The following is a 26458-nucleotide window of genomic DNA, read 5'->3' as shown; positions in this document are numbered from 1 at the left end:
GACTTGGTTAAGCAAGAATCTGTGTCAGATAATTTCACCCCTGTCCATCCCCGTAAGTCGAGACAATAAATAAAGTGTATTACCATGGGGTCTCTATGGAAATATAGTTTGCTATTGATATAAACAAATGATCTCGCTATCTCTCTTTACACACACACACATGCATATAGTCTTAAGACTTATAAATAAATCAAATTCCTAATACTTATACTAATTAATTATTGTAATAATTATATTTCCAGTGGAAAAAAAAAACAGAAACATGGTCCGCATTGTATAAAATGTGTGTAGAGGGAAAGTATTAATCAAACTGATCCCATTGTCTCCTACTGTTTTTATTGCCAGTAACATACTGGTATGGACTGCTCTCATTGTCGTGATGAACATGTTTAGCCAAGTAACAGACTCATCACTTATCATGATGGATTTTTCTTAAAGTGTAGCTCATATATTTTCAGTTGCAGTCAAAAGTTTGCATTCACTCATCATGACATAATTGAGCTCACAGTGACTCTTTTGAACCGGGACAGAAAGATTGCACAACTTAAAATTTTAAAAGATGAAATCCACAAGCATTTTACTTTATGTAATGAAAATACTTTATGAAAATAACACAATTGTACATATGGCACATATAATATTTGGTTGAGTGACCATTAGCAAGTTTGGGTAATCTTTAGGTAGATGTCTGGTTGGATATTTGACCACTCCTCTTGGAGGTATTATTGGATAACAATTAAATTTGGGATGATTCAAACTGTCCAAATGTTGACTTGAGGTTATGCTTAAGCATTTTGATGTTCTAATCCTTTGGCTTTATTCTATCCATTTTGTGCAATGCAACCTGGCAGGTAAACAGCCCCAAAAACATGATGCTATCACCATACTTAATAGTTTGCACAGTGTTCTCTGGGTCTTCCAAACATGCCCTTGATCAAAACTTTCATCTAGAAAGCATTTTCTTTTTCCATACGGTCAGCTGCAAACTTTAGCCAAGTTTGAAGGTGTTGATTTTGGAGCAGGGACTTTCTTCTTGGACGGCAACCTTCCGGTCCATGGTAGATGTAGCCAGTAATACTGTTGTTCCAGCAGCTTCCAGTTTACTGCAGGTATGTGCTTTGGTGGCTCCCGGGTTGTTCCTCAAGATCTGACCCAATTTCCTCTCTGCTAAGTGTAAAATCTTTTTCCAGACCTTGGCAAATTGGTTACACCTCCCAATAACCTGTACTTACATACAATTGTTTGAGCTGATCTTGGAATCTCTGATAGACCTTCCTGCCTGTAAATCCTGCCTGTAAGGTAAATTGATGGTGTAAATCCAGATCTCAGAGCTGTATTGAGCTCTGTGGACTTTTCAATTGTACAGTCAATCCAATGAGTGCTGTCAAACTACCAGTTTTTTAGATTGGCACAGAAACCTACCAGGGTTAGTAAATCATGATAGCTAACATGAAGTTAAGAGAGTTTGGGCTTGGCGAATTAAACGGCATTTCACAACTTACTGCATCACTGAATTATTAAATAAAAAACAAATAAAACACTCCGATTCAAATTCCTTTGGTTTTCTTAACAAAACTAGACAAATACAGTTCTCAGGGTTAAATGTTTAAGGAGGTTTTAAACCTGTGGGATGTCAAGTTTCATGTATGTATTTAAAAATGGAGTAGTCCCAAAGTGTTTATAAACCTCATTATAGTTGAGGGTCTGTCAATGTTTTTTTCACTGATTCCGTTCTATTTTTAAAGAGGAAAATGATTTTTGAGCGACTTAGGACCCAGGGGACAAAATGATTTGGCATGGGTACCAAATATATCAGGATAACTCAGGAAATGATGCATATTTTCCGGGTAGAGGGTGGGGTGGGGTTTGACAATTTCATTCCATTGCATTCCGGAGACCTAACCAAACATTTACATATAAGTTTTGTCAGCGTGCATGCATATATATATATATATATATATATATTTACAAGTGCGTTTTAAAAATAATTCACAACTCCATCTGTTGAATTTTGGAATGAACTAAAATTTTTACGTGTTACTATACAGTTATGCGGAATGAAGGTTTAAGATCTCGTTTAATGAGTAGATTTTAAATGCACACTCATAAGCATATAAAACATAAATGTACAGCGCAATTTGTGAGATTTTTGAGATTTTCAAGGTAGATTTTTTTATTATATAAACGTGTTTTCCATGTGAATAAAGTTCTGTCACACCTGTAAAAATCTCATTCAAATTTATTCAGTAGTTTAAATGTGATGCGTGCACAAACAAACAGACAAACAGACAGACAAAAATTCCAAAAAACATCTTAAAGTGCTCTATTGCTCTTCTTACGGCCCCAACAAATTTTTTTTTTCACAAATATCTTCAATGTACAAACACCCTAACATTACAGTTTTATAATATGTATAGATTTTATTAATTTATTTTCACCTTTTTTTCTTTCAGCAATTGGTAAATTTCAGTTGGTTTCCTATTTGGTGATAACTTTGCTGTTTAATGTAGTATACAAAGCATATATTTATATTATTTTATTTTGTAACATTTTACCTAAATTCACCTATCGGAGTATAATTCTACACTGGTTATTAATGGGTAAAAACACAAAACAAAAAGTTAAAAAAACTAACTCATGCAAATATTTTCATAATTGGTGGTTTATCTTATGATGAGATTGTTAGGAAATGGGCTGAAGTGGCGTATTATTGCCTTTGATAATCTCATACTCGGATACAGTACATTAGATAAGTATTTGACTAGAAATTTGTTTTTAATTGTTATCATATTGTTTTAGTTCTTCTGTAATGTACTAGCACTTATTTTCCAGCCTGAGGAGGTACAGCTTGATCAGCAAAAGTGATGATGGATGATAGGAAATGTGTATAGAGAGTTTGTTCTTGCTCCGCCAGGGTCACCCAGACTTAGGAGACAACAAGTGTAGGGAGCCGAGCTGAGCAGGAAGAGAACAAAATGCCCCTGCCCTTTTCTCCTGTGGATGACCTGAACCAGGAAATGACAGCAAGAGAGAGAGAGAGAGAAAGAGAGAAAGAGAGGGGAAGTTAGACTGACCTGGAATAGTTTAGTAGTTTAAGAGTGCAACACAAAAGTTCAGAGAATTGTTTTTTGCCAGTGGTTACATCCTTAAATAATCTAGTGCTCCTACTATATGGAGGAGACCTTATGCTTTAAAGTTACAGTTTTATGTCTTTTTATTGTCATTACTCTACTGTCAGTTATATCAACTATACCGTACCTGGTATTTTGACCAAAGCTTTCACAGAGATCTCATTGAGAATGCACAGAAGTGGAAAAAGGGGTATACTGTAATATGTCCCCTTTAATGTGGTCTAAATGAGTGTCATTCCTCCCTTATGCCAGAAGATGGAGTCAACACAGAGATGAAATGAGTTCCTCCATTGACCTAATTTCAAAAGAATCTCATTGCATTGTGTAATAGGTCCTGCTGAACATTTTTATTTGTAAGATTTGGTGTCCTCATCCAAAGAGTCTAACAGAATTACTGTCTCCATCAAAACAGATCCTTAATCTCGTACAAAAAGAAATTTCATGGTCTGCCATTTCAAAAATACTGCCAAGCAGAAACAGTATAAATAGTACATCAACAAAATGTACAAGTCTACCAGAGTTAAAAACTGTGTCCTTGTAAGTGCTTGGTGGGTCTTAAGTTTAAAGACAGACAGTGACTCAACTGTCCAGATAGCCAGGGGAAAATCATTCCACCATCTGGGTTCCAGGAGAGAGTCTTGATGCTCTTCCTTGTAGCAGGAGGGATTGTGGTTCCAGTCAAGTCATGCTAGAGGCTTCAATGAGACATGATGGAGAGTGGCATTTGATAAGTGCTAACGTGTATATTTTTAGACATTTATCAGCGTTTTAAATGTGAACTGGACTGCTCCAGAAACTGGTGCTAGGATAAATGTGTTGTAATTGAGAACTTTGAGGAGGCTGAAAACCAGTCATGCTTTTTTATGTATTCTTGGTTGAGTTTGATGGTGCTCTAGTTGCGGCATTCCAATCTCAAGATGACTAACAATCACCTAAATGATTCATGAAGAAAAATGAACAGAACTTCCTGATCACAAGGAGATCCCTATGTGACCAAATCAGGTTAGCAACATGTGGAGAACTAATAATCTTAAAAAAAGATAAGCTGTTAAAATATGGTTTTTTTTAAGCTTTTGTAATAAAATCTATTTTTGAACTGGCTGCTGAATCTTGAATCTGTTATAACATTAAAAAAAAGAACTTGAATGGATTTCTGATTTAGTTTTACTGTGTTTAGGTCAACATTATTGTCTTCTTGATAGTTGGATGTCACAAAAGTCCATTAAAGGTCCCGTATGTTACTATGTCTTTATCAAGTTAACTTAATTCTGAGATCTTTCCCAAAACGTGCCTGTAAATGATCTAGCACAAGAAACACATCAGACAATACATTTTCATGACTCAAACTTTTTTTCACTCCTCTTCCAAACATGCTATTTTTGTGTCTATGTTAATGAGCTCCTGAGCCACGCCCCTCTGCTGAACAGTAGAGCTGAGCAACAAGCTAGGACAAGGGCTCTTCTAATATGATAAGCCAGGCCCATATTAAAAAAAAAAAAAAAAATTTGATTTGTGTTTTTTTGTTTGTTGTTTGTACACAACACTAGAAACCCTAAAAATATCTAAAAACGACTTGTTCATTTTGTATCTTACGCTTCCTTTATTCATACTGAAATCACCATTACACTGCGTTTTATTACCATACGGACTCCATCAGAGACTAGCAGATGGTTCTCCGACACTACTGAATCTCATTCAAAAGCAATCAAACGTCTAAAATCAACCACAGATCTGTGAAGGATCTGTTTTTTTTCCCCATTAAGACAACATTAACCCATATGGAAAAAAACCCCACAAAATTGCTTTATAACCCATTATTATTGAAAAAATAAATGAATATGTGTGACATTTTTTTATATATATATATATATATATAATAAGGTTGTCAGAGAAAACCAATGGCTGGTCATGATGGTTTTTGCTCTCTGCCCTCCCAAAGACTGGTGTTTGATCCCAAGCTGAGCTGGGGGATGAACAAGAAGGGCCGATGAGCTCTAAGTTTAGACAAAGTGCCAGTTCTAAACAAAACCATGTGGTCCACTATTATTAGACTCTTGGCAGTGTTTCCATGAGCCATTTTAACACATCTTCTGCTCCAGCTTGAAGTGGTTGGGGCAGATTATTTTAAACTCTTTTTTTCCCCCCAGTTCTTCTCCACCTTGTTGAACTGAATGTTCCTGAAAGCCTACAATTGGCCATTATCTTGGGATTATTTATGTGTAGAAACAGTTACATTAGATTCTCCCGTGTGCGGTTTTGGCAGCTGGGAGTGAGCTTGAGGAACACTAACGTTTGTAAATCTTTGGTGTTATTCTGACTCTTGGCCAGATGTGGAAGGAACAAGCTGCAGACAGTGGAATGTGTATGTCTGCTTTGTATGGGAAAAAGTGAAGTAGTTTAAACAAAATCCATAGTCTACGTGATAACAGATAAGAATAATGGACACTGGAACGATGTGTCGCACACATACACATACTGTACTGTACGTCCATACACTTTATCACGCTTGTTGTTAGAGAGCGCTATACAGCGGCAAAAGTTCACGACGCCTTCTTTCTATGTTAGTATAATCCTAGGAGATGGCCTCTGTAGATAACTCATAACAGGTTTGTCTGTGGTTCCCTGTTCCCTAGTGTTGACTTCAGCTGCCTTTTTTGATGTTTACACAAACCACGTGCTGCTAAATGGGTTTAGGACAGAGATAACAAGAGAAGACCTGATCTGTGGATGGCAGGAAGAAATTAGGAAGCCCAGGAGGAACAAAAACACGCTTGCAGAATCAACATCTTGTGCAAAACAGAACACTAGGGAGCAAGCGAATATGTATGGGGGGGGGGGGGGGGGGAAGAGAGAGAGGGAGAGAGGAGTGGACTTCTGAAGGGGTGGTAGATGCATGCAGCCAATAACAGGCTAGAGAAACTGAGACTTCAGTGACTCCAGACTTCAGAAAAGTCAGTCTTCACATAGCGAGAAAGGTACTCAAAAGCCTCAGAGCATGAGGAGAAAGGAATGGGACACTGTAGAGGAAAAAAAGAATGTAAAGAAATGAATTTCCAACCCGTGCCGTGATGCTTCGTGAGTTGACCTTACGGTGAGGGACGACAGAGATTTGAGACGAGGCCTGAGTGAACTGCATCGTACATCTCTGCAAGACGCAGCAGCCAGAGAGGAGTGCTGGAATAAAGAAGGCACGTGTCATCCCAGACAAAAGCACCCTCAGCTCCTCCACAATCAATTATTTATGCGCAGGAGAGTTGCAGTGGGCCAGGCAAATAGGAGTTGGCCTGCAGCTCAAAGCTGTGCCGTATTGTCCTGGAGGAAGGAAAGGGAGACACTGGAATATAGGAGGAAGATAGAAACAAACACCGGAGCCTTCTGTGACAATGAAACCTCTTCAGAAGAACCAGGGGCGCACTGATCATATCTTGGGTGCCATGGCTGACATGCTGAGTTCCCTGGCCATGCCTAGCCAACACTGGGTGAGTGAATGAGGCCTTCATAGCATTTATTGTTTTATTTGAATTTTTTCCTTCATCATAAGGAACACATGACAATCTCACGTCCGGTGCTTGTTAACAAAAATGTGCATTTGTTCGTTGATTAGGTTTACCTTTTTTAAATATACTTAGAGGATACATCCAAATGACGACGTATTTCTGGTTGTAAATAGCATACAAAGCCCTTTTATTCATCACGCAATTAATACAACAATCATCAACAGACAGAACAAGTGTCTTGCTGTCACTTTTGAAATTAGTTTTACTTGCTGAATTCTTTCTTTACTTAATTTTTTTTTTTATCTCTCATGAAAAAATTACTAATGATATCCATGCCTTAATGCTAGCCTTCTTGGCATGACCTCTTCGCACAGTAACCACACGACAAACACATTCCCGAGTCCAGATGGAGGTTTTGCACGCACGGTTATGTGTGAAGGTGCCTAAGAAGATAAGGAGACAGATTCCCCGGAAACGAAATGTGCAGGATGTAGAAAAAGAGCACAGGAAGAGATGGAATTATCAAACGTCCACCAGGACTGTCTTGTTTTATGAATTAAGTCTATTAATTCTAGGAGAAACATACACTCATGATTACACTCTTACTTTAAGAAAAATGAATGAAGAATGAATTATCAAGGATTTTCAGGGGGGTGGAAAAAAAATGGGATAGTAAATAAAACAAATCGCCATACGTCTCCGAAATTGAGGTGGCGGAGTGCGTATACTGATGAGAGATTGGGCTCTGGGTGCCATGGCGAATGGTGAGGCCTGTCTCTCCTCGGCACTCATTAGGTATTTTGAATGTCCGTCCAGCCTAGGAAACAGAGTAGCCATTGCTCCATAACAAAACAGACGATACAGGTCCAACTCCTCACAACAACTTGTGCAATCAGACTGGCAGAGAGCTTCTACCCAAGTGCCACGTACAGGCAGCTGAATAGATAATTTGTGTATGTTTTATTAAATAAGATGAAATAGAGATTAAGTTTAGAGGTTATATTATGTTGTATAATACAGTCAGTCTGGCTGGAGTTGTCACTGATATTAATGATTAATAAGTTATAATAAGCATAAATCATGAATCTACAGCCTAGACTAGAAAGAATTGAACCCCCTGCCTTATTTCTTCATATAATTTCTCAAAAGATTTCCTCTTTTTGTTGGTGTAGTAAAAAAGATTTAATAAAAGTTCAAAATAATCCACCTTAAAACCTGATATAGAGGTTCTTACAGTGAGATCTTTTAATTGTTAAATGACACAAGAGAGATTCGCCTTGATCGCACATTTATACCAGCTGTCCCTGCTATATCTGTATTTAATAATCTGGCAAGTAAATATACTAAGATTCTATTATTTGTCATAGTGAAATGATTTTCACATATCTCAGTAAGGAATCCAGGGTCAAAGAGCAGGGTCAGCCAGGCTATAGCACCCCTGGAGCAGATAGGGTTAAGAGCTTTGCTCAAGGGCTTAATAGTGGCAACTTGGCAGTGTTGGGGCTTAAACTCCCAACATTCCGATCACTAATGCAGAGCCCTAACCGTTTAAGCCACCATTATACTACATACTATATATATAGATTATAAACTGTGTAAAGGACTTGAACCACCCCTCATTTCTCCATATGAAATTGAATGAAGTAGATTAAACAGGCGGCGAGGTGACAAAAGCCAAAAGCGACAACCTCATTTCCCCTCTCGTCTGTTCCAACCACTTAGCATTCGGCCTCACCAGAATACTAATCACCAGCCAGAGCATCTGTCTGAGCATCTATCTGAACCTGGTTCTTACTGGTTCATGCCATAAGTTGAATGCTTTTTATGCTTTGCCAAAAAACTTGCCAAAATGAGAGCCAAAAAAAAAAAAAAAAACCTGGAGAATTATTTCTCAAGACTACAATAATAAAAAAAAAAAAATGCAAGAAAGTCCATCTCTTTGGAAGGAAATATGAAGAAATAAGAGGTGGCTCAAGAAGTTTGCACAGTTCTGGACCTGTAATGTTTTAAAATATCCAGGACATAATGAAGAAATGCTTTTTGGTAATTATGCTGCATTCATTAGAACTTAGAAATGGGAAGTCAACTGGAATGACGTCATTTCCAAACTTGGTGTGCTTAAGCTGATATATATATATATATATATATATATATATATATATATATATATTTTATTTTTTATTTTTTTTATTTTTAGAAACAAATCAGCTTCATTTTAATTAATAATAAACCAATGTGCCTATGTTAATTGATCGAAATATTATTATAACCTCATTTAAAGTAATGTTTTATTTGCTTTCCACAGTGTGAGTGGGCAGGTTAACAGAGCATCATATGCTGATCATAGGGGTTGAGGACACCTGTAGGGTTTTGATGTGAACTTTTCCCATGTAAAACAACACCCTCATTGTGCTTCCTGATTCCTTATATGGTAACACTGTATTCAGACTGATAAACATACAAACAATTTACGTCTGCTGGATGTAATTTTGAAGTACAGGATGTACGTGACACAGGACACAAGGCCAAAAGTCAGTCCCCTCTTTGAGATCTTCAGATACGTGTTGAGGTGTGGTGGACACAACAAGCAGTAATTCTTATCTTTTCATTCATCTTCAAACTTAACAATTTGGTTACTGTTCTTAAACCAAACACCTTTCTCCCTAGGAATTGCAAATTGAGGGGGCAGTTTTTAAATGTCTGAGGACTGAAATTAAATGCAGCATTGGTGAGCACTGTTTCAGTCACAAAGTCAGTTTCACTTTTCATCTAAGGAGCTGCTGAATGGTGGGAAAATAAGTGCCCTTTAATCGCAGTGTTTGTTTCACCTGTAGAGTCATGAGATTGATGTGACATAAGGGTTAAAGGTGTGAAACCGCAGTGTTAAACATGTCAGGACAGCACTGTTAGTGGGTAATGCAGTCACATATCTCCCTCCTCTTTTGAAGAATGGTTGTACCAGATTGACATAAATGGCCTCTCTCTCATACTCAGAATCATTGCACTTCATCCTTATCCAGGAATTTGCCTTCCTGTGTTGGGACAGGCACTAATGAAGTGGTTGTTTAGTTTCAGCAATGTACTCATGCGTGTATTCCTCGTTGCACTGGACTGTTTCTGTCTGAATGTGGTGCTGGGTTTGACATACTCTGGAGCATAGTGTTTACTGAAAATCATCCTTGGTTTTTGACCATCTGCCACATACTGGGTATCATTATTGTTCCAATTGCTCTGTTCTTCCTCTTCGGTTATTGGTCTGCCATTCCCAATGGATCCTGGAACTGCTTTGACAACAATCAATTTTGGGTAACCACAAGCTTTTAAGGCTTTTCTCAGATGTTTGCACTACTTGTCCTTGGACTCTGAGAAGATGCCTGGCACATTTTCACTCTGGTGGTCTGGTGTCCTAATCACTCAGGTTGTAATATGTTCAGTGACTACTTCAATTGTCTGGGTTTTGCTTTTAATCCAGATTGTGAAACAGTGATTGCCTCTGACATCATATCACTATTTACATACATGTAAACTTTGGAAGCAATTAAAACTAAAAGGAAAACATTAGAACAGGATGGTGATCCTGGCAACGGAAGAAAAACACAATTATGTGTTCCTTATTTCAACAGCTATCATGCTGCGATGTGGCTTTTACGGTTCTAGTAAAAAAGCTAAATAAGACTAAGAGACTTATGCATTTCCTCATGCATAAATCCTAAGAATCTATGCAATTGTAGCGTTTTTACGCCGGAAAGAATGCTGGAGAGACGAGTGAGCTTATTTGCTACCCAATGCAATGGCTGGGAGTACTTTATTTAGCACCCAGCAGGTATGGCATGAGCAGCACCTTCACTCAGGAGCCTACATCCAATTCAGCACTAGCTTGAACTGGAGCACATTTCACACGTCACACCCCCCTCACACACAACAGGGCCGAAGCCACTAACCCAAACACCTTTCCCCATCATGGTGAACACACCGACATTCCCGCAAGGCATGCTGGTCGTCAGCCGCCGCCCCGCCCACGCCACACTGCCCCCACCCGAGCTGTGACCGTCCCTGGTCACCATGACGAACTTTGCCTTGGAGGCGTGGAGGCGGTCGGCGCTGGCGGTGGGAACGCCGGCATCCTTTGGCAGATGAGGGATGAACGCGAACGTAGTCCTGAGGCGGTCCGGCCTCCACAGAGTTCGATGCTTCCCCGGCGTGCGGCTGGTGAGGCGCAAGACGGTCCCGGTAGAGCAAAACTCGTGCCCGCCCTGCCAACCGCACCCGATAGATGACATCGGAAAGCCGAGCTGGCTGTGAGTGTCCACGCCCCTTCGCCCCATAGGTGCCCCCACCCAAAAGTCTTGCAGCGGTGCCCGCAAGCGCTGGGTGGGGCCCTTCTGCCTGGCGATGAGCGGTTCACAGTTCCACAACCCGTGGGAAACAGTGGAGCCGGTGTCCACGAGCGCCCGCAGTAAGACGCCGTCCAGCCCACAGTCGATGTAAAGCCCCGCGGGGCTCCCCAATCGTCCACCCGGCGCTAGTTTAGCGGCTGCTGGTGAACGCTGTCCCTCAGGCCTGAGAACGTTACAGCGGTAGTCCGGCTGTCCCTCAGGCCTGAGAACGTTGCAGCGGTAGTCCGGCGGTCCCTGGCCTCGGCGTTGTCGCGGAATCTCGGAAGCGGTGTCGAGGCCTAGCCGCGACGGGTAGCCCTGTCCCCGGCTAGGTTCACCTACCAAGCGCCACTGAGCTGCGGGCGGTCGCTCGGCTCTTTCGCCGTGATGTGCCGCCATTATGGGCTCAGCGCGCTCGGCCTCGCGCAGCGGCAGGTTGCTTTGCCGGCTAACAGCGCACGGAGCTGTATCTTGCTCCGGCGCTTGTGCAGCGCCAGCCTTCGCCCCGAGATCCAGCGCCGGGATTTTCTGCTTCCTGCTCCGCGTTGGTTGACGTGGTGTGCTCGCGCTAGCTCCACCAGGAAAGCGCTTCTTCTGCGCGAGTAGTCGCTCCGCTACTCGGCGGCCCGCTTGGATTTTTAAAAGGTCCTCCTTTGTGCGCTCGAACCCGTTATTCTCCATCCCACTTCTGACACCAATGTAGCGTTTTTACGCCGGAAAGAATGCTGGAGAGACGAGTGAGCTTATTTGCTGCCCAATACAATGGCTAGGAGTACTTTATTTAGCACCCAGCAGGTATGGCATGAGCAGCACCTTCACTCAGGAGCCTACATCCAATTCAGCACTAGCTTGAACTGGAGCACATTTCACACGTCACACCCCCCTCACACACAACAGGGCCGAAGCCACTAACCCAAACACCTTTCCCCATCATGGTGAACACACCGACATTCCCGCAAGGCATGCTGGTCGTCAGCCGCCGCCCCGCCCACGCCACACAATGTTTGCTTATACTAAGTTTTGGTAACTTTAACAATCTTATGTGAGCTAGCCACCTAGCAGTGTAGTGAACCTGGCAGCAACTGTAGTACTTCTAATACAGAGACATTTAACCATTCTTGATAGTGTACAGGACCTGTTATAGGAAAACGACTAATTATACACTACATAGACAAAAGTATTTGGCCAAACCTGCAATTCTAATACATATATTGTACATCAATATAGAGTTGGTCTCCGTTTTGTAGCTATAATAGTTTTCACTCTTCTTGGAAGGCTGTTCACCAGATTTCGGAGTGTATCTGTGAGGATTTGTGCCCGTTCATTTTGTAGAGCATTTATGAGGTCATGTGGTAATGTTGGATTAGAAGGCCTGGCTCACAATCTCCGTTGCAGTTCATCCCAAAGGTGCTGGATGGGGCTGAGGTCAGGGCTCTGTGCAGCCCAGTCAAGGTCTTCCACACCAAACTGATCATGTCTATATAGTCCTTGTTTTGTGCACTGGGGCACAGTCATGTTGGAAAAGGGACTTTCCCCCAAACTGTTGCCACAAAGCTGGAAGCATAGCGTATGTATTTTTCAAAATGTCATGGTATGCTGAAGCATTAATATCGCCGTTTACTGGGCATGATTAAAAAACCTGAACTCAATAATTAGCTGGTTTGGCCAAATACCTTTGTCCATATAAAGTAGATAATAAATTTCACTAGTAAAATCTTTATGAAGTATTTAGTCTTCACTCAGTAGAATTAGCATATTTGGAAGTTTGCTAAGCAGCTTGTTTGGCTAGTGAGCTGGAGTTCGTAGTATGTTAAATCTTAAATACTTTTTTTTAGATGTATGTATTTTTATATTTGCAATTAGAACATTTAGCAGACACCCTTATCCAGAGTGACTTACACAAGTGCTTGTAGACTCTTATCAAAAGCATCATGCTAGTTCAACAGGTCGCACTCTCAGAATACCACCAAGCTAAAATCCTGTTAAGGGAAAGTGAGTGCTTATGTGTATTATAAGAAATTATTTGCCAAACTGGCTAACTAATACAGCAGTACATGTTAGCTAGTGACTGTAAATAAATACATAACCTTGAGATAACCTATAGAGATGTCGTTAACACCTGAAACTGCTTAACAGTCAATCACAAACACATCCTTATGCTAGTTAATTAGGGCAGAGACTAAAATAGTTAGCATAAAAAGAAAACACAAGACAAGGGAGATTAAAGAAAAAAAAGATAAAGTGCTAACATTGTGCTAGCATTATGTCCCACCTTATTACTATTTTTTTGGGGGGTGTCCTGTTAGCTAAGGTATAATGTAAGTTATTATACTATTATACAAAGCTAATACTAACTTTTCTCTTTACCAGTCAGGCAACTATTTGGTCTAAATTTAATGAAGGAATACATCATCAGGGATTTACTATGCTGTGGTAACCGTTGTAATAACACTTGATATTATTTCTAGCTGGGGTAATCTCACTATAAAGTGCCTTTCCATTCCTCTAGGAACCTCTGTAGTCCAACTCGGGACTGTGGGGGCGAATGGTGATTACCATTGTATTTATTACCATTTTACAACTGTCGTAGGACCTCCAGTCAATATTCACATATGTCCACACATTACGGGCAATTTGGAAACACTAATTAGCATGATCTGCATGTCTTTGAACGGTGAGAGGAAATCTGAAACACACCAAGCATGGGAAGAACATAAAAACTCCATGTAAACAGACCCGATGCAGGAATCAATTCCGGACACTGGAGGTGGAAGGGGACATTGCTAACCACTTACTCACTGTGTCGCCATAAGTTTTGAGATTTTCTATCTATCTTCATGTTAATTTTTTTTAAAGTAGACCTTAGGCTGTTAGAAATGCATGTTGGTCAAGCTCCAGCACTTTTTAAATAAATTAACGGCATGCAGACAATGTACTATCAGATCGCAAAATATGTCCACCCTGTCTTCGACAAATTCAAAGTAGAGTAAATAAATTTTCATTATAAAATATACATTTTTACATCAAAAACACATATTGTCCCTTTCTCAAAAAGATATTAGTTAATGGGGAAAGTCAATTGATAATAAAACCAAACCAAAATGTGGCAAGAACTATGCACACATGTCGGTTGTTTCAAAAGGGTATTAATGAGCACATGGTCGACCTTCGATTAGCAAAGCGATGCAAGGTTGAAGGTGACTTTATACTGTCATTTCATATGATGTTAATTAAGCTTGAAAAATTCAACCTATGAACAAAATATGATGAAAATTCTGAAATTAGGAAAGTGTAGATGGTGATGTCACTATATATATATAGTATATATATGTATGTATATACAAACTACAAAAAAATTGGATAATTAAATAATTAAATACTTTTCAATAAAAATATGAAAAGTATTTAAATTACGTGTTATTACTTACCCACTTATTACACTAGCTAAAATGAGGACAGCAGCATTTGGGACAGGACAACATCACACAATAAAGTATTAAACTAGAGGAACATATTTCAAGAGACTTAGAAAAGTCCTGATGGATGTGTGTCTAAATGTTTGGTCAGTCATGATAAAACCTAATAAAATAAAACATTATTTTGCAGTATGTTTATGATAACTGGGTGTTTCTGATTTAAAGGAGGATTTTAGTGACATTTACCCAGCTATAGCAGGTATTTTCTATTGATCTACCAAAAATCTAACAAACCTTAACTCAGTGCATACTTACAATTCCACTTTCTTTGCCAAAATAAATTCTGTTATGGACACAAGAAACATTTTAAAAGCATTTATAGGATTTTGAAGCTCTGCAGTGGGCGGTTATGCTTCACAGATTGCAATGTAGTAGATTGGCTTGACTTTCTGTACTAAGCCTCTTGATAAGATGGCATAAAGTATTTTCCACATCTTAAACATATTGTGCATGTCTTTTGGTTGTTTTAGGAGTTTACCTCATGTACACAATTTTTATAAAACTTTAATGCAACAAATAAGCAAACATTAAATTCCATTATGCAGAATTTTTCCCCTAGCATTTACAGTACGTTCTTGTGTTTTTTTTTTTTTTCAGAACTCAGAGGACACAGAGGAGCTGCGAGTAGACGGCGAACAAAAGGCAGCAAGCCAGTCTCACTGGGATCAGGAAAGGCTCGAGTGGGAGCAGGCATCTCGGGACAGCCCTGAGAGAGGGCAAAGAGACAAAGAAGGTAAGAGTTAGAAGCCTTATTTGGTTCTGTTCGGCTCAACTTGGACAAGATTTTAATCCATCATATCTGACAGAGGTGAAGTTTCCAGATTAGGTCGAAAAACAGAATGGTGAAATGTAGCAGACAACAGAAATAGCAAAGTTGTTACTCTGTACATGAGTCAAGAATAAACATATTTCTTCCACACTGTAAGTTTCATCGTTATCTACCACCATCCAGTTCATCTTACAGCTTTCATTGTTTTGGTCAGCCAAAGGCTATAACATGATCAGGTCAATAACACATGCTGACATTATTCTAAATAGCCACTAGGGACAGCATTTCTGCAGCTGGATAGGCTTGTATCGTATGCAAGCATTCGAATATTTACAAATATTTACAAATCCCCCTCTGGCTATTATCATGAACCAAAACACTATAATAATTGTTTCAGCTGAGTACATCTCATAAAACATCCAATGTTAGTACAGTGAATTCTTCATTTGCACTTTGAGATTTGCAGACAAATCGCGATAAAAAAAAAAGATAATCCGTATGTTTTGGTTTGGTGTGGGTGTAACCGTGCTTTGTTGTGATAAATAGTGGTAGTGGTAGTTTTTTTTTTTTTTTTTTTTTTAAATCAGATTGGATTTGTTACAGTGGTAATCTTAAAGTTAACGAACCACACCCTTAAACCGCACTGCTTGTACTGATAACCGGACTGGCCGCTAATTTTCGATAAAAAAAAAAATCTGATGAGTGGCCGCTGAGAACAACTTCCAGATGTAGCTAAGCTTGCCTTTCTCCAAACTCAGAAAAAAAAAATCCTATCGAATGCAGCCATAGTTGTTTTGCCTAGGAAATGTTTGCGTGCATTCACTTTTTCCTTGAGTGCAATGGAACAAAAGGAGCTTTGTAACTGCCTTGCGGGGAACTGGGTACTAGGGTTTGCACCATATGGACAGATGGTGAGCTGACATGCAAAGTGCTGCGTAAAGGGAAGGCAAAAATGAAGTTTATTTCAAACAAAACCACTTATATGGTTTATGCTGCCAAAACTCCATCGACTGAATGTTACCTTAAGCCATACCTCAACCAGCCGGTGTTGTCTTCTGCTGACTTGTTTCCTTGAACTATAATTATGCAGCATTATGTGGGTTCAGGCTTCTCAAAGGGTTCGGATTTAATTGCTGACAACTCCGTAATGTTTACAAACTGTATCTACTTTAGCGAAAAAGTCAAAAGACAAGGCTTGCTGAATTCGAAGACAGCGTTAATGCAATGTTAGTGGCAAATAATAATAAGATCTGAAAGGGTCAGGGTGGAATTTTTTCCATGCCTTGCTGAGGATGAGGAGGCCCCGGCTCTTGTTACTTGAGAGAAGGATGGAAGCACTGGAGACCACCCATCTGTTAAAGATTAGGAACAATATGCCTTCTGGTGGCTTCACTGGAATCACAGGAGTGTGCCAGTATTCTCTAAATCACAAGCAGACACTGCATTTTGAATTAAGACTCTGGTGCTCTCTCTCTCTCTTTCACTCGTTCTTTACCTTCTCTTACTCGAATGTAGTGTTCCATACTGCTAGCCTTCTTTAATATTTAGATTTCTTTTCCTCAAATCCCCTACTTCACTCAACACACATTTATAGCCCACCCACGAACAGTAGAAGCCAGCTTCTCGAATTTGGATCGAGTCATTTAGCAGCACTTTCATAACAGACCAGATTGCGCGTTGAGTGCATCAACGATAACCGATCTTTGTCGGAGTGTGAAGCTTAGATACATAGCAACAGGAAACAGACAGTTACCAAGTTACCTACTTTTTGAAGAATGACGAACCCTGCAGAAGTAGCCCCGAGCTACGAGAGTAGGCTATAAGGCGGTGAACTTTTGAAGAATTAAAGGGAAGAAGAGGTGTGGATTTAGATTTTGTCTTCAATAGTTTGCAACGAGGCTTCTGGGAATTGCAGTCTATTCATCAATGTGGGATGAGTAATCTTTCCATGTCCCAATTTTCCATGGGTTTTTCATTCTCACATGTATTCAGTTACAGCCTTATAATCTTACTTTTGCATGTCATATTCTGGCCAATATGGTTAGAATTATGTTGAAATTTCTTTTCTATTCTTGAATTTCTGTTTCGTTTTAAAAAGTAAAACAGCAATTCGTAAAAAAAAATGTAAAAGAAATTATTTAGTGCAAAACTCATCCTTTGCTACTGTATATTACTTTCACCTGCCACATCACTATTCAAAACAGTGATCAGCTAACATTGTAAAATGAGGAATTAAATTTGGCCCTTTAATGGTTTTTAAATGTAATTAAATTAACTCTCATTTTACATATAGTAAATATATATATAATTATATATATATACAAATTATATATATATAATTTTTTTTATTATTAATTTAATTTAATTTAACTAATTTATTTATTTTTATTATTCAAACTAATCTAATGCTGCATGTTACAGCAATGGGGGTAAATCCTTTTTTTTTAATTACAACTTGTACTTTCTATAGAATATATAGATTTTTTATTGCCTTTTACTTTTACATTATAGGCTACTGTGTGTAGATTTATAATTTATAATCCTAAGTAAGTGAAAACAGAATTTAGTTTGGCAATGAACTGCAGTTTGTTTATCACTTTTGTAGGTAATATGCAATACACCTACAATACTGTGCAAAAGTCTTAACCCCCCCCACCTCCCCTCTCTTCCTTCATATTTTGCTTCCAAAGAGGCAGATGTTCTTGTATTTTTTTTTTATGGAGTCTTGAGAAATAATTCTCAAGGTTTCCTGAAAGAGTTGGCTCTCATTTTTGGCAAGTTTTGGCTCTCATTTTCAGTCCAGTCCCTGTACGAACAGTGTCAGTAATATTTATTTATAATATTTATAATATCTTAAATAAAAAACATATTTATAATATCTCGAATAAAAAACATTTTACTTCAGGCATGAACCAGAGAGAAACTATTGCCAGATGATCTGACTGGTGATTAGTTTACTGAAGATGCTGAATGTTGAAGGTTGGAACAGATGAAAGGGGAAATGAGGTTGCTGCTGAGGTTGTTGCATAAATAACCAAATTTTAAAATGTATTTTCAGGCACTTTGCACCCTGTCACAGTAAAACATTTATTTTTATTATTCTTATTTTTAAAAATTATAATCTACATTTAATAAGAGGAAATAACGGATGGATCAGGACTTTTGCCCAGTTCTGTATGGTCTATCTATTTGAGGTTTTAGAACGTATTGATCTCAAGTTCACCCCGCTGTAACAGATACTGAAATAACATGGCTTTATTGCCCAGTCACTCATTCATAGGTTTAGAGTGCATTATATCCGAGTATTGCCTTAAAAAAAGCCAGCTATGGGAATCCACAGCTGGGCCTCTCAGGGGATTTGGTGGCTAAGCCAGGCCTGACCTTAAATGGACTATCACAGCTAGCCTGCTTAGAAATTACATTAGCATGCGTCAGACTTAAATGATGTATATATTTATGCCAGTAAGAAGGTGTAACGTAGCTATTTCAGTACTTATCCAATTGTTCACATCCTCAACCATTATCCACAACCTACTTTGCTGCTCACATGAGATCCCCTTCCACCTAAACTATCAGAAAATAAGAACCAGATGTAAGTGCTAAAACAACGAGTGTAAGTAAATAAAGTAAAAGTGCAAACTTTTCGGCTTGAAAAGAAACAGGGGTTGTTGTGGAGAGCAGACAGGCTCCCTGGTCATTGCTCCTGAGTGGATGCCATTTTGATAGACTGCTGTTCTCAGTGCCTCTACTCTGGGCTGCAGGCCAAAACAGAGGGCGCGAAACGTCAGCCGTAAAGCATTCAGACACATCCACATGCAGGACGAGCCTGTGTCAAACGCACCATAAAACCATAGTCCTCATTTTATCTTTTGCCACATGTGCAGAAATTGAATAGTAGCATATTTAGTGGGGTTTTAGCAAAAATTTAATTCAGGGTTTGAAGTTAAATTAGTTTTTTTTTGGTGTGCACAAAATGCCTTAAAGTAAACCATTAATTACAAGTACGGTTAATTAAGTATTATAATAGGCCTTATAACAAGAGACTGTACAGTACAATATACAAAATCCACTGGAGAATAAATAAAACAAAAGTTTATTAAATCTTTAGTGGAAAATTCCTTGAGAAAAACAATCGTGTTATTCTTAAATATATTTTCACCTTTTCAGAAATTCTAAAACAATGCAACATTAAATAATTTGCTATAACAGCAGCTCTGTTGTTCAAATCAGAGCACAATTTTAATATGCTTATTCCAATATGTTGTTGTTTCTATAGTAACGGCTTATTCTTAGTGACTTGTCTGGGAGATGTTCCACACAGACCGAAAAGACTAATAATAAGCGGATTAAAACATTAGATTTTTCAACTTAAAGTATAATCATTAATATGTTATGTTATCTATTAACTGTAAAGAGACACTTGTTAAAATTTACAGAAATAGTCTTCTACAGTGTCAGACTTTTGAAAAGTCTTCAGTAGAGTCTGGTTTCTTAGTAACATGAAAAGGTGCATTACCCGCATCTATTCATTTTAAAAGATGAAAAATCATGAGCCGAGTACTTTAAGAGATGTTTCAAACATTATAGTTAACCATAAACAGATTATAAAGGCCATTAAAAAAAACTAATCTATAGCAAACTGCTGTGGTATAAAAGGGAAAACGTTTTATAGAGAAATAATCATCCTGTGGTTTAATTATTTTACTATACTGTATTTTGGGTTTTCAGTTAAGCTAGATGCCTAAATCTCCGTAGATACACTTAATTAATGTAATTAGGCTTTCTTGGCACACAAACATTATCCTCTATATACACACATCCTCATTAAGTCACTTAATTTAAGTCAATTTAGGATTTTATAGCTTAATAACTCCTTAAATACAAACGTTGTGATCGTTGGTCTGTTAATACTTGATTACATTAATATAACAGAAGATGTTTCTGTTATCTGAATGGTTAAATAATTATAGGGATGTGATTTATTTGATACCCTACTGTAGTTGCGATTTTGGAACAAGGGGTAAGCAAGGTCTGCGCTGTGTCTGAAAGTTCACACAGAGTACACAGCCAAGGCCCTTTGATGAACTGTCCATTTGGAGGTACAGCTTTGATCCAGGTCATTGGGATCGGGGGTTGTCTTCTGTCTTTTGTTCTGAGACACTGACCAGGTGTCATCCTCACAGGCCGCAGGGTTCACCATCCACCCCGCAGGAGACTGCGGTATCTTGAACTGGTCATAAAAAAAAAATGAAAACAACACCAAAAATCCTGCAATATTGTCCTGCTTTCTATAAGCATTAATCTTTTCCAGCATGTTGCAGAAGAACCGGCATGTTGCTCGGCACAGGACTTATAGTGATGCTTTATAAGGCAACGGCACTAGGTCAAGGTTGGAGTCAGAATGTGTTACGTAACCTGCGAGGGCTCCGTTTGGTTTCCAGGATTTAGACAAGAAAGTTGTGCGGATTGTGTTTATGTAAGATAACATCTGTTGGAACATTTCTGCACTGTATGAAAGAAAGGGGGCGGTAGATTTAATGCATGTGTGATGACTTACTTGAGCCTTAATGTGTGTGGGGATGATGGAAGATGGGGATGATGGGCTCCGAAAGGCACAGATTGGTTACTCCCCTGTACTGTAACATATATAGTACGTGTGTGTTGGTGTGAAAAAAACCAAACATTTATCTTGTGGACTTATGGATAGCGTTTGCAGACAAGCTAGTAAACAGATCACACTTTGTCAAATGAGACAGTTCCTTTGGTCCACCTCCTAAACTAGCCTTCGATTGCTTTTTGTGCAATCTGCTGTATACTGAATTAAGTTATACCTATTGCCGGGAAAAGACAGAGTAAGAGAGAGAGAGTAAAGAAAGACAGTGAAGCGAGGCAGCGGGATAACATAAAGCTCTCTCGTTCCCAATTTGGATCTTAGTTTGTTATGTCTGGGGTTCACTGTCAGTCTCAGTATATTGCTGAAGAATTCGTCCATCTGGTAAAGAGTGACTGTGAAGGAAACGTCTTTCGGTGTCCTACACTGTCCTCTGGCCATCTGTGTTACTGTCTGTGCTACCCTGCTGCTTATGTTTACATCATCTTGGTTTGGTTTCTGCCCATCACGTGGAAGAACAACACTAGGACACCACTACCATATGTAATCGGTCACAACAAGGTCTTGAGTTTGTTATTGTTGTCATTTAACATAGTATACATGTTTGATATGGTGGAGTCTACGGAGACATACTGTATATACTGTATACATATCATAGTGGTTAGCACTGTGGCCTCGCATCTATAGGGTCGAGGGTTCAAGTCACACCTTTGGGATTTTGCTTTTTGCTCCAGTTTCGTCCCAAAGTGTGAAGAAGTGGGCTTTCCTAATTGCCTGTAGAGTGTGAGTGATTGTGTGCATGCTTGTGTCCTGTGATGATCTGGCAACCCATCCAGGGTGTATCCCGTCTTGTGCCCTGGGTGCCCTGGGATAGGCTCACCATGGTACCTCACCATGAGCCTCCACTGGGTTTGGAAGGAGTCCCCAGTGTGCCTAATCTCCAGCACCAAGGTGGTAAGGGCATGATGAAGGGTAATGGTCAACAAGCCCTTACTCTCAAGTCTCCCAACATGAAAGGATTATTTTAAAGGTCCCATATTTTGCCTTAACATGTTAACATACCAATGGCTTAGTGGTTAGCACTGTCTCCCTGCACTTCCCAGGACCAGGTGCGATTCCTGGCCAGGTTCAATACCTGTCCATGTGTGCATGGCATTTGCATGGTCTCCCTGTGCTTGGTGAGTTTCCTCCAACAGTCCAAAGACATGCAGATTGTTATGCAGAATTGGTGTTCCCCAAATTGCCCATAGTGCGTGAATGTGTGTGTGCCCTGTGAGGGATTTGGCAGCCTGTTCAGGATGTACCCTGCCTCATGTCGTAAGTCTCTTGGCATAGGCTCCAGCCACCCCGTGACCCTGCCTACAGGATTAAGAGGTAAAGACGTAGAGTTGTTCCAAAGTATGTCTGCATTTTCATACCTCAAACTCCCTCTGCTTTACTCCTTTTCTAAATAAGCTATTGCCTATCCATATGTTCCATGCCAGAGAACAGCAGACGTGAGATACAAAGCAGGGGAGGGAATCTTCCTTTATGAGGTCACATTGGGGAACAATCTAATGCAATCAGTGCAAACAAACAAACAAAAAACAAACAACCAATGATTTCTTTTGGTTTATTTTTTCTTACATTTATTTTGTTTGTGGTTTTTCCATAATAGGTGCCCTTTAAAAAAGAAGCAGTTTGTAAATTTAAGAACCCACACTGCTAGTTAAATTAGATTATTTATGCCGTGTATTTTGCATTTTAAGGGAAAGAGGAATAATTGATGTGGCCTGAAGATAGCCGAAAGCAAAAACAAAACAAAACATGCCAAATAATTTGCAGAGCAATGTTTTAAAAGACATTTTAAAAAAGAATTTAAAACAAAAGATTTTTGAAATGTTATGACCACTCTAGAGTTAGAAATATTTTTAAAAGCCACTTTGCACCTTTAAATGCAGAAATACAGACCAGTGTTTAGTAAGATGAAGACATATTTCCGAATATTTTCTTTAGAACATGCTTTTATCTACTAATGTGTCATAGCTTCAAGCCAGTTAAAGTGGCAGGCTATCTCACCCAGCAGTGCTTATACTAAGGATCTAGGTCTTGACCTGTTACATCCTTGATTAATACTCAGGAAGGAGTGTCAGGCTCCAGTGTTTCGAAAGAAAAAAACAACCCCCCAAAAAATCGGCTTCAACTTGTTGCTCATGGCTTTTCCAGAAGCCTGTTTCTGTGTAGATCGCTTGACCTTTTGTGATTTATAAGCTAAGTGTTTGATTTCCGCTGGGGATCGAGTGGTCTGGTTGTTGGGGAGAGCAGGCTGAATTGAAGGGGATTAAAATGCAGGAAGGCAAGTATGAAAGGATGAAGAAAAAAAGGGCTGTTCCTGGAGTTCTGACCCCACCCGTGCCGCGCTGCTTGGCTCCTGGGCACGCAAACAGGACCATTAATTTGGTCTTACGAGAACTGGGAGATTGTTCAGAGGCTTACATCTCTAGCCACCTCGAATGGTGGCGGTTAGTGTGGTTTGTGCATCTGTATTTAGTGAGTGTGTGTGAGGGAGGGAGAGAGAGAGAGAGAGAGAGAGAGAGATTAAATGAGTGCAGTAGAGAATTTATTACTGAACAACAATTATAAGAATATACTTAAAACCATCATATATGCACTATATTATGTTTCCATCCAACATAAGACATATGCCTGCTTTATTATTATGATTTTTAAAGATTTTTTATTATATCTCGTCTGTATGCTTACTAAATCGTACATGATTTAAAAATTGAGTAGATCCGATCTTTGTCTAGATGGTAGGAAGACCAGCTGTATCCAAATGTAGCCTCGGATTCCTGGACTGGGACTGGAACCCGATGTTGTCCTCTGCCTTATGGTTTACGACATGTGTTCTGAGATGCTTTTCTGCCCACCAAGGCTATAAAGAGTGAATATCTGGGTTTCTGTCGCCTTCCTGTCAGCCCCCCTGACCTTTCTTATCATTAAGAGGTTTCCGCTAGCAGAATTACAGCTCGCGGAATGTTTTTTGTTTTTCGCACCATAGTGAGACTGTTTTATGTGAAAATGGCAGAAGACAAACAATTTGTGAAATACTGAAACCAACGTGTCTGGCACCGAGAAATAAACCACAATCCGAGCCACAGAGATCAAATCTTTATATTTAACGTCAGTATTAACTGAGCTGCAACTGCATACTGTAACAAACTGCAATGGATAATTGCTTAAACAAACAGCTTTACTAAGCTCTAGTAAATACGACTGGCGTTCAAGTCAATCCAGGACTTGTGATAAAATTTCTCGGAAATAAAGATATAAAACTGATTGACATTTACAGAATACTTCGAACTCAAAACAATACGGTATTAAGACTCTTAGAAGTGGAACGTCTGATCTTTGAAAATCAACAGATAACTTGTCGACAATTTGCAGGAATCTGTCCGTGGGAACTGTACACACAATCATTCGCCAACTGGTGTTGCATATTACATGACTAGGTGTTATTGACACATCCCTAATTTCTCACCAAGCCATTTCCACATGTTTGGGCCATTAAAGGAGTTCCTGGGAGGCCGGCGTTGCAGACAAGAATCAGGAAGGTATCCAAGCACTTATAGAACGCTGGAATGAGTGCATTAGTGTAGCAGAGGGCTATATAGAGAAATAAAGGTAGCTTGTACTCTCATAACTGTGTACTGTAATCCTGTACAAAAATCCCGGTTTGACTTGAACACCCCTTAACTAAAGTATCTAAATCACTATACAATTCATATCCTTGAGGATTTATGCTTTTTAACCAGAAGAAGCATCACCCTTGGATGTTTTGGCATGAATTCTTTATAAGCTGCTGGTAACCAACCCTGCACGTATTTACTCAACACTCACAGAAAATGCTGAGTCCACTATTGCTATCATGGCTTTTAGGAAAAAAAAAAAAAAAGCAGGAATGGTGAAAGGAGTCAGACAAACAGCTGTGTTATATCACACACACCCTCTACTGATGACAATTCATAATGCACTTGATTACAGCATGCGACACGCGAGCTTTTCAGCCATCATCATGCAGATTATGTAATCGTATAGCATTTGCGGAGTTAATTAATTTGACTTGAATTGTTACTAATAGATTGTATTCTTCTCGCATACTTAAATGGCGGCTTACTTTGCAATCAGATCTCTTTTGATTTAATCGGTTTAGCATTTGAGTCTCTGTGTGTGTGTTTTCTTTAATGTCATCAGTCTTCATAAAAATAATATGATCTTGGAAAAATAAACTAGTACTTAATCCTATTTATCACCTACACATGTTCTTAATTACTGCTGCATGAGCAGTTTTATGCGCTTCTTATTAAATTCATATGTTTCGCGAGTATGTGTTCAAATGTGTGATGAACTGAAGGATGCAGAGAGAGAGAGAGAGAGAGAGAGACAGTGGGTGGATTCCTCAGTGTATGAGCTGGATTTATTTGATATATTCCTGCTAGTGCTTGGGAATGCTTTATTGCCCATGCTCTTCTATGATGAGAATTTTTTCATTACCCAGAGCCCTTGGAGCTTTGACTAAGGGTTATCCCGTTTTTTGTCTTTCTAGCTGCTATCAGGATCATGCACAGTCATAGCATGTGAATATGTACAAAATGTTCTTGATGTGTGTGTGTGTGTGTGTGTTTACCTTTTGGTTAAACCTCGACTCCTTTTGGTCTGGGAACATCGGATTGTTTGAACTGTTATGAATCTACCAATTTGTGACGTCATGAACTATTTGATGTTTCAAACGTTCTCTTTTGACCAGCAGAACATCCTTGAAGCGCAATAAAAAAAAACAACAACCAAAAAAAAAAACAAGGGTGTACGGTGTCACTGACGCGAAGCGGCAAGTTTACAGAGCTTAGCTCAACTATGCAGGTCAGGGGTGAATTTTCAGCGAGTAGCTGACCTTTTCCTTAATGGAATAACCAAAGCGTATTTGTGTTTAACATGGAGGTCATTATGGGTAAAATAGCTAGGAACTAAAAAGGCATGGTCAGTGGTGGCTCAGGTGGTTGAAGGCTCAGTGGTGTTGATCAGCGGGTTGGGGGTTCAGGCCCCACAAGCGCCTGCTTGCCACTGTTGGGACTTCGGGACAACTCAGCCAATTCCAAGCAAAGTTAGATAATAGGAGGGTTAAGATAGGAATATTGTATATTTAGGAATTCTTTATTGTGACATTTTTGTCATCAAATGTATGTCACCCCTCTATGGTGCTTGGTTTAAACTTCAGTTCAGGTAACTGTCCAGAGTTAAGCAATTTTTTAAATTCTCCAGGTTCTCCAATTTCCTTTAACATTCCAAAAGAAAGGGAAAAAATCCCGGTAAACTTATTAGCTCTGCTAACTTGTAGATGTGGAAAGTATGTATACATAGGCATGGGCATCCCCTGTAAGCTGCATTTAGGTGTGGATTTACAGTCAACGCTAAATGTCCTGGTGTCCAGTAATTCAGTTCAGTTCTAGTGTATTCAGTAATTGGCCTCTAAAGGGATGAGAGGGGGTGTGTGAGAAAGTTTGTAACGAGAGGCAAAAAAGAGCAACATAGGACAAAAGAGAAAGAGTGACAGAGAGAAAG

At 39.3% G+C, this 26458-nt stretch overlaps 1 protein-coding gene across 2 annotated transcripts in view; it reads left to right on the top strand.

The window, feature by feature from the left end:
* The first annotated feature begins 6109 nt into the window (after window positions 1-6109).
* The window catches only part of arhgef25a (Rho guanine nucleotide exchange factor (GEF) 25a), a 94508-nt gene continuing 74159 nt past the window's right edge, over window positions 6110-26458 (top strand). For both annotated transcript variants that reach the window (XM_053482611.1, XM_053482610.1), the window contains exons 1-2: window positions 6110-6610; window positions 15078-15213. In XM_053482611.1, coding sequence (XP_053338586.1) covers window positions 6515-6610; window positions 15078-15213 — 232 coding nt within the window. In that variant the 5' untranslated portion in view covers window positions 6110-6514. The remainder of the gene's footprint in view (window positions 6611-15077; window positions 15214-26458) is intronic.

The sequence above is a fragment of the Clarias gariepinus genome, chromosome 22 (genome assembly GCF_024256425.1).
Source record: "Clarias gariepinus isolate MV-2021 ecotype Netherlands chromosome 22, CGAR_prim_01v2, whole genome shotgun sequence".
Taxonomy (NCBI): domain Eukaryota; kingdom Metazoa; phylum Chordata; class Actinopteri; order Siluriformes; family Clariidae; genus Clarias; species Clarias gariepinus.
Note: the sequence above shows the minus strand (reverse complement) of the source record. Positions and strands in the feature narration are given on the sequence as shown.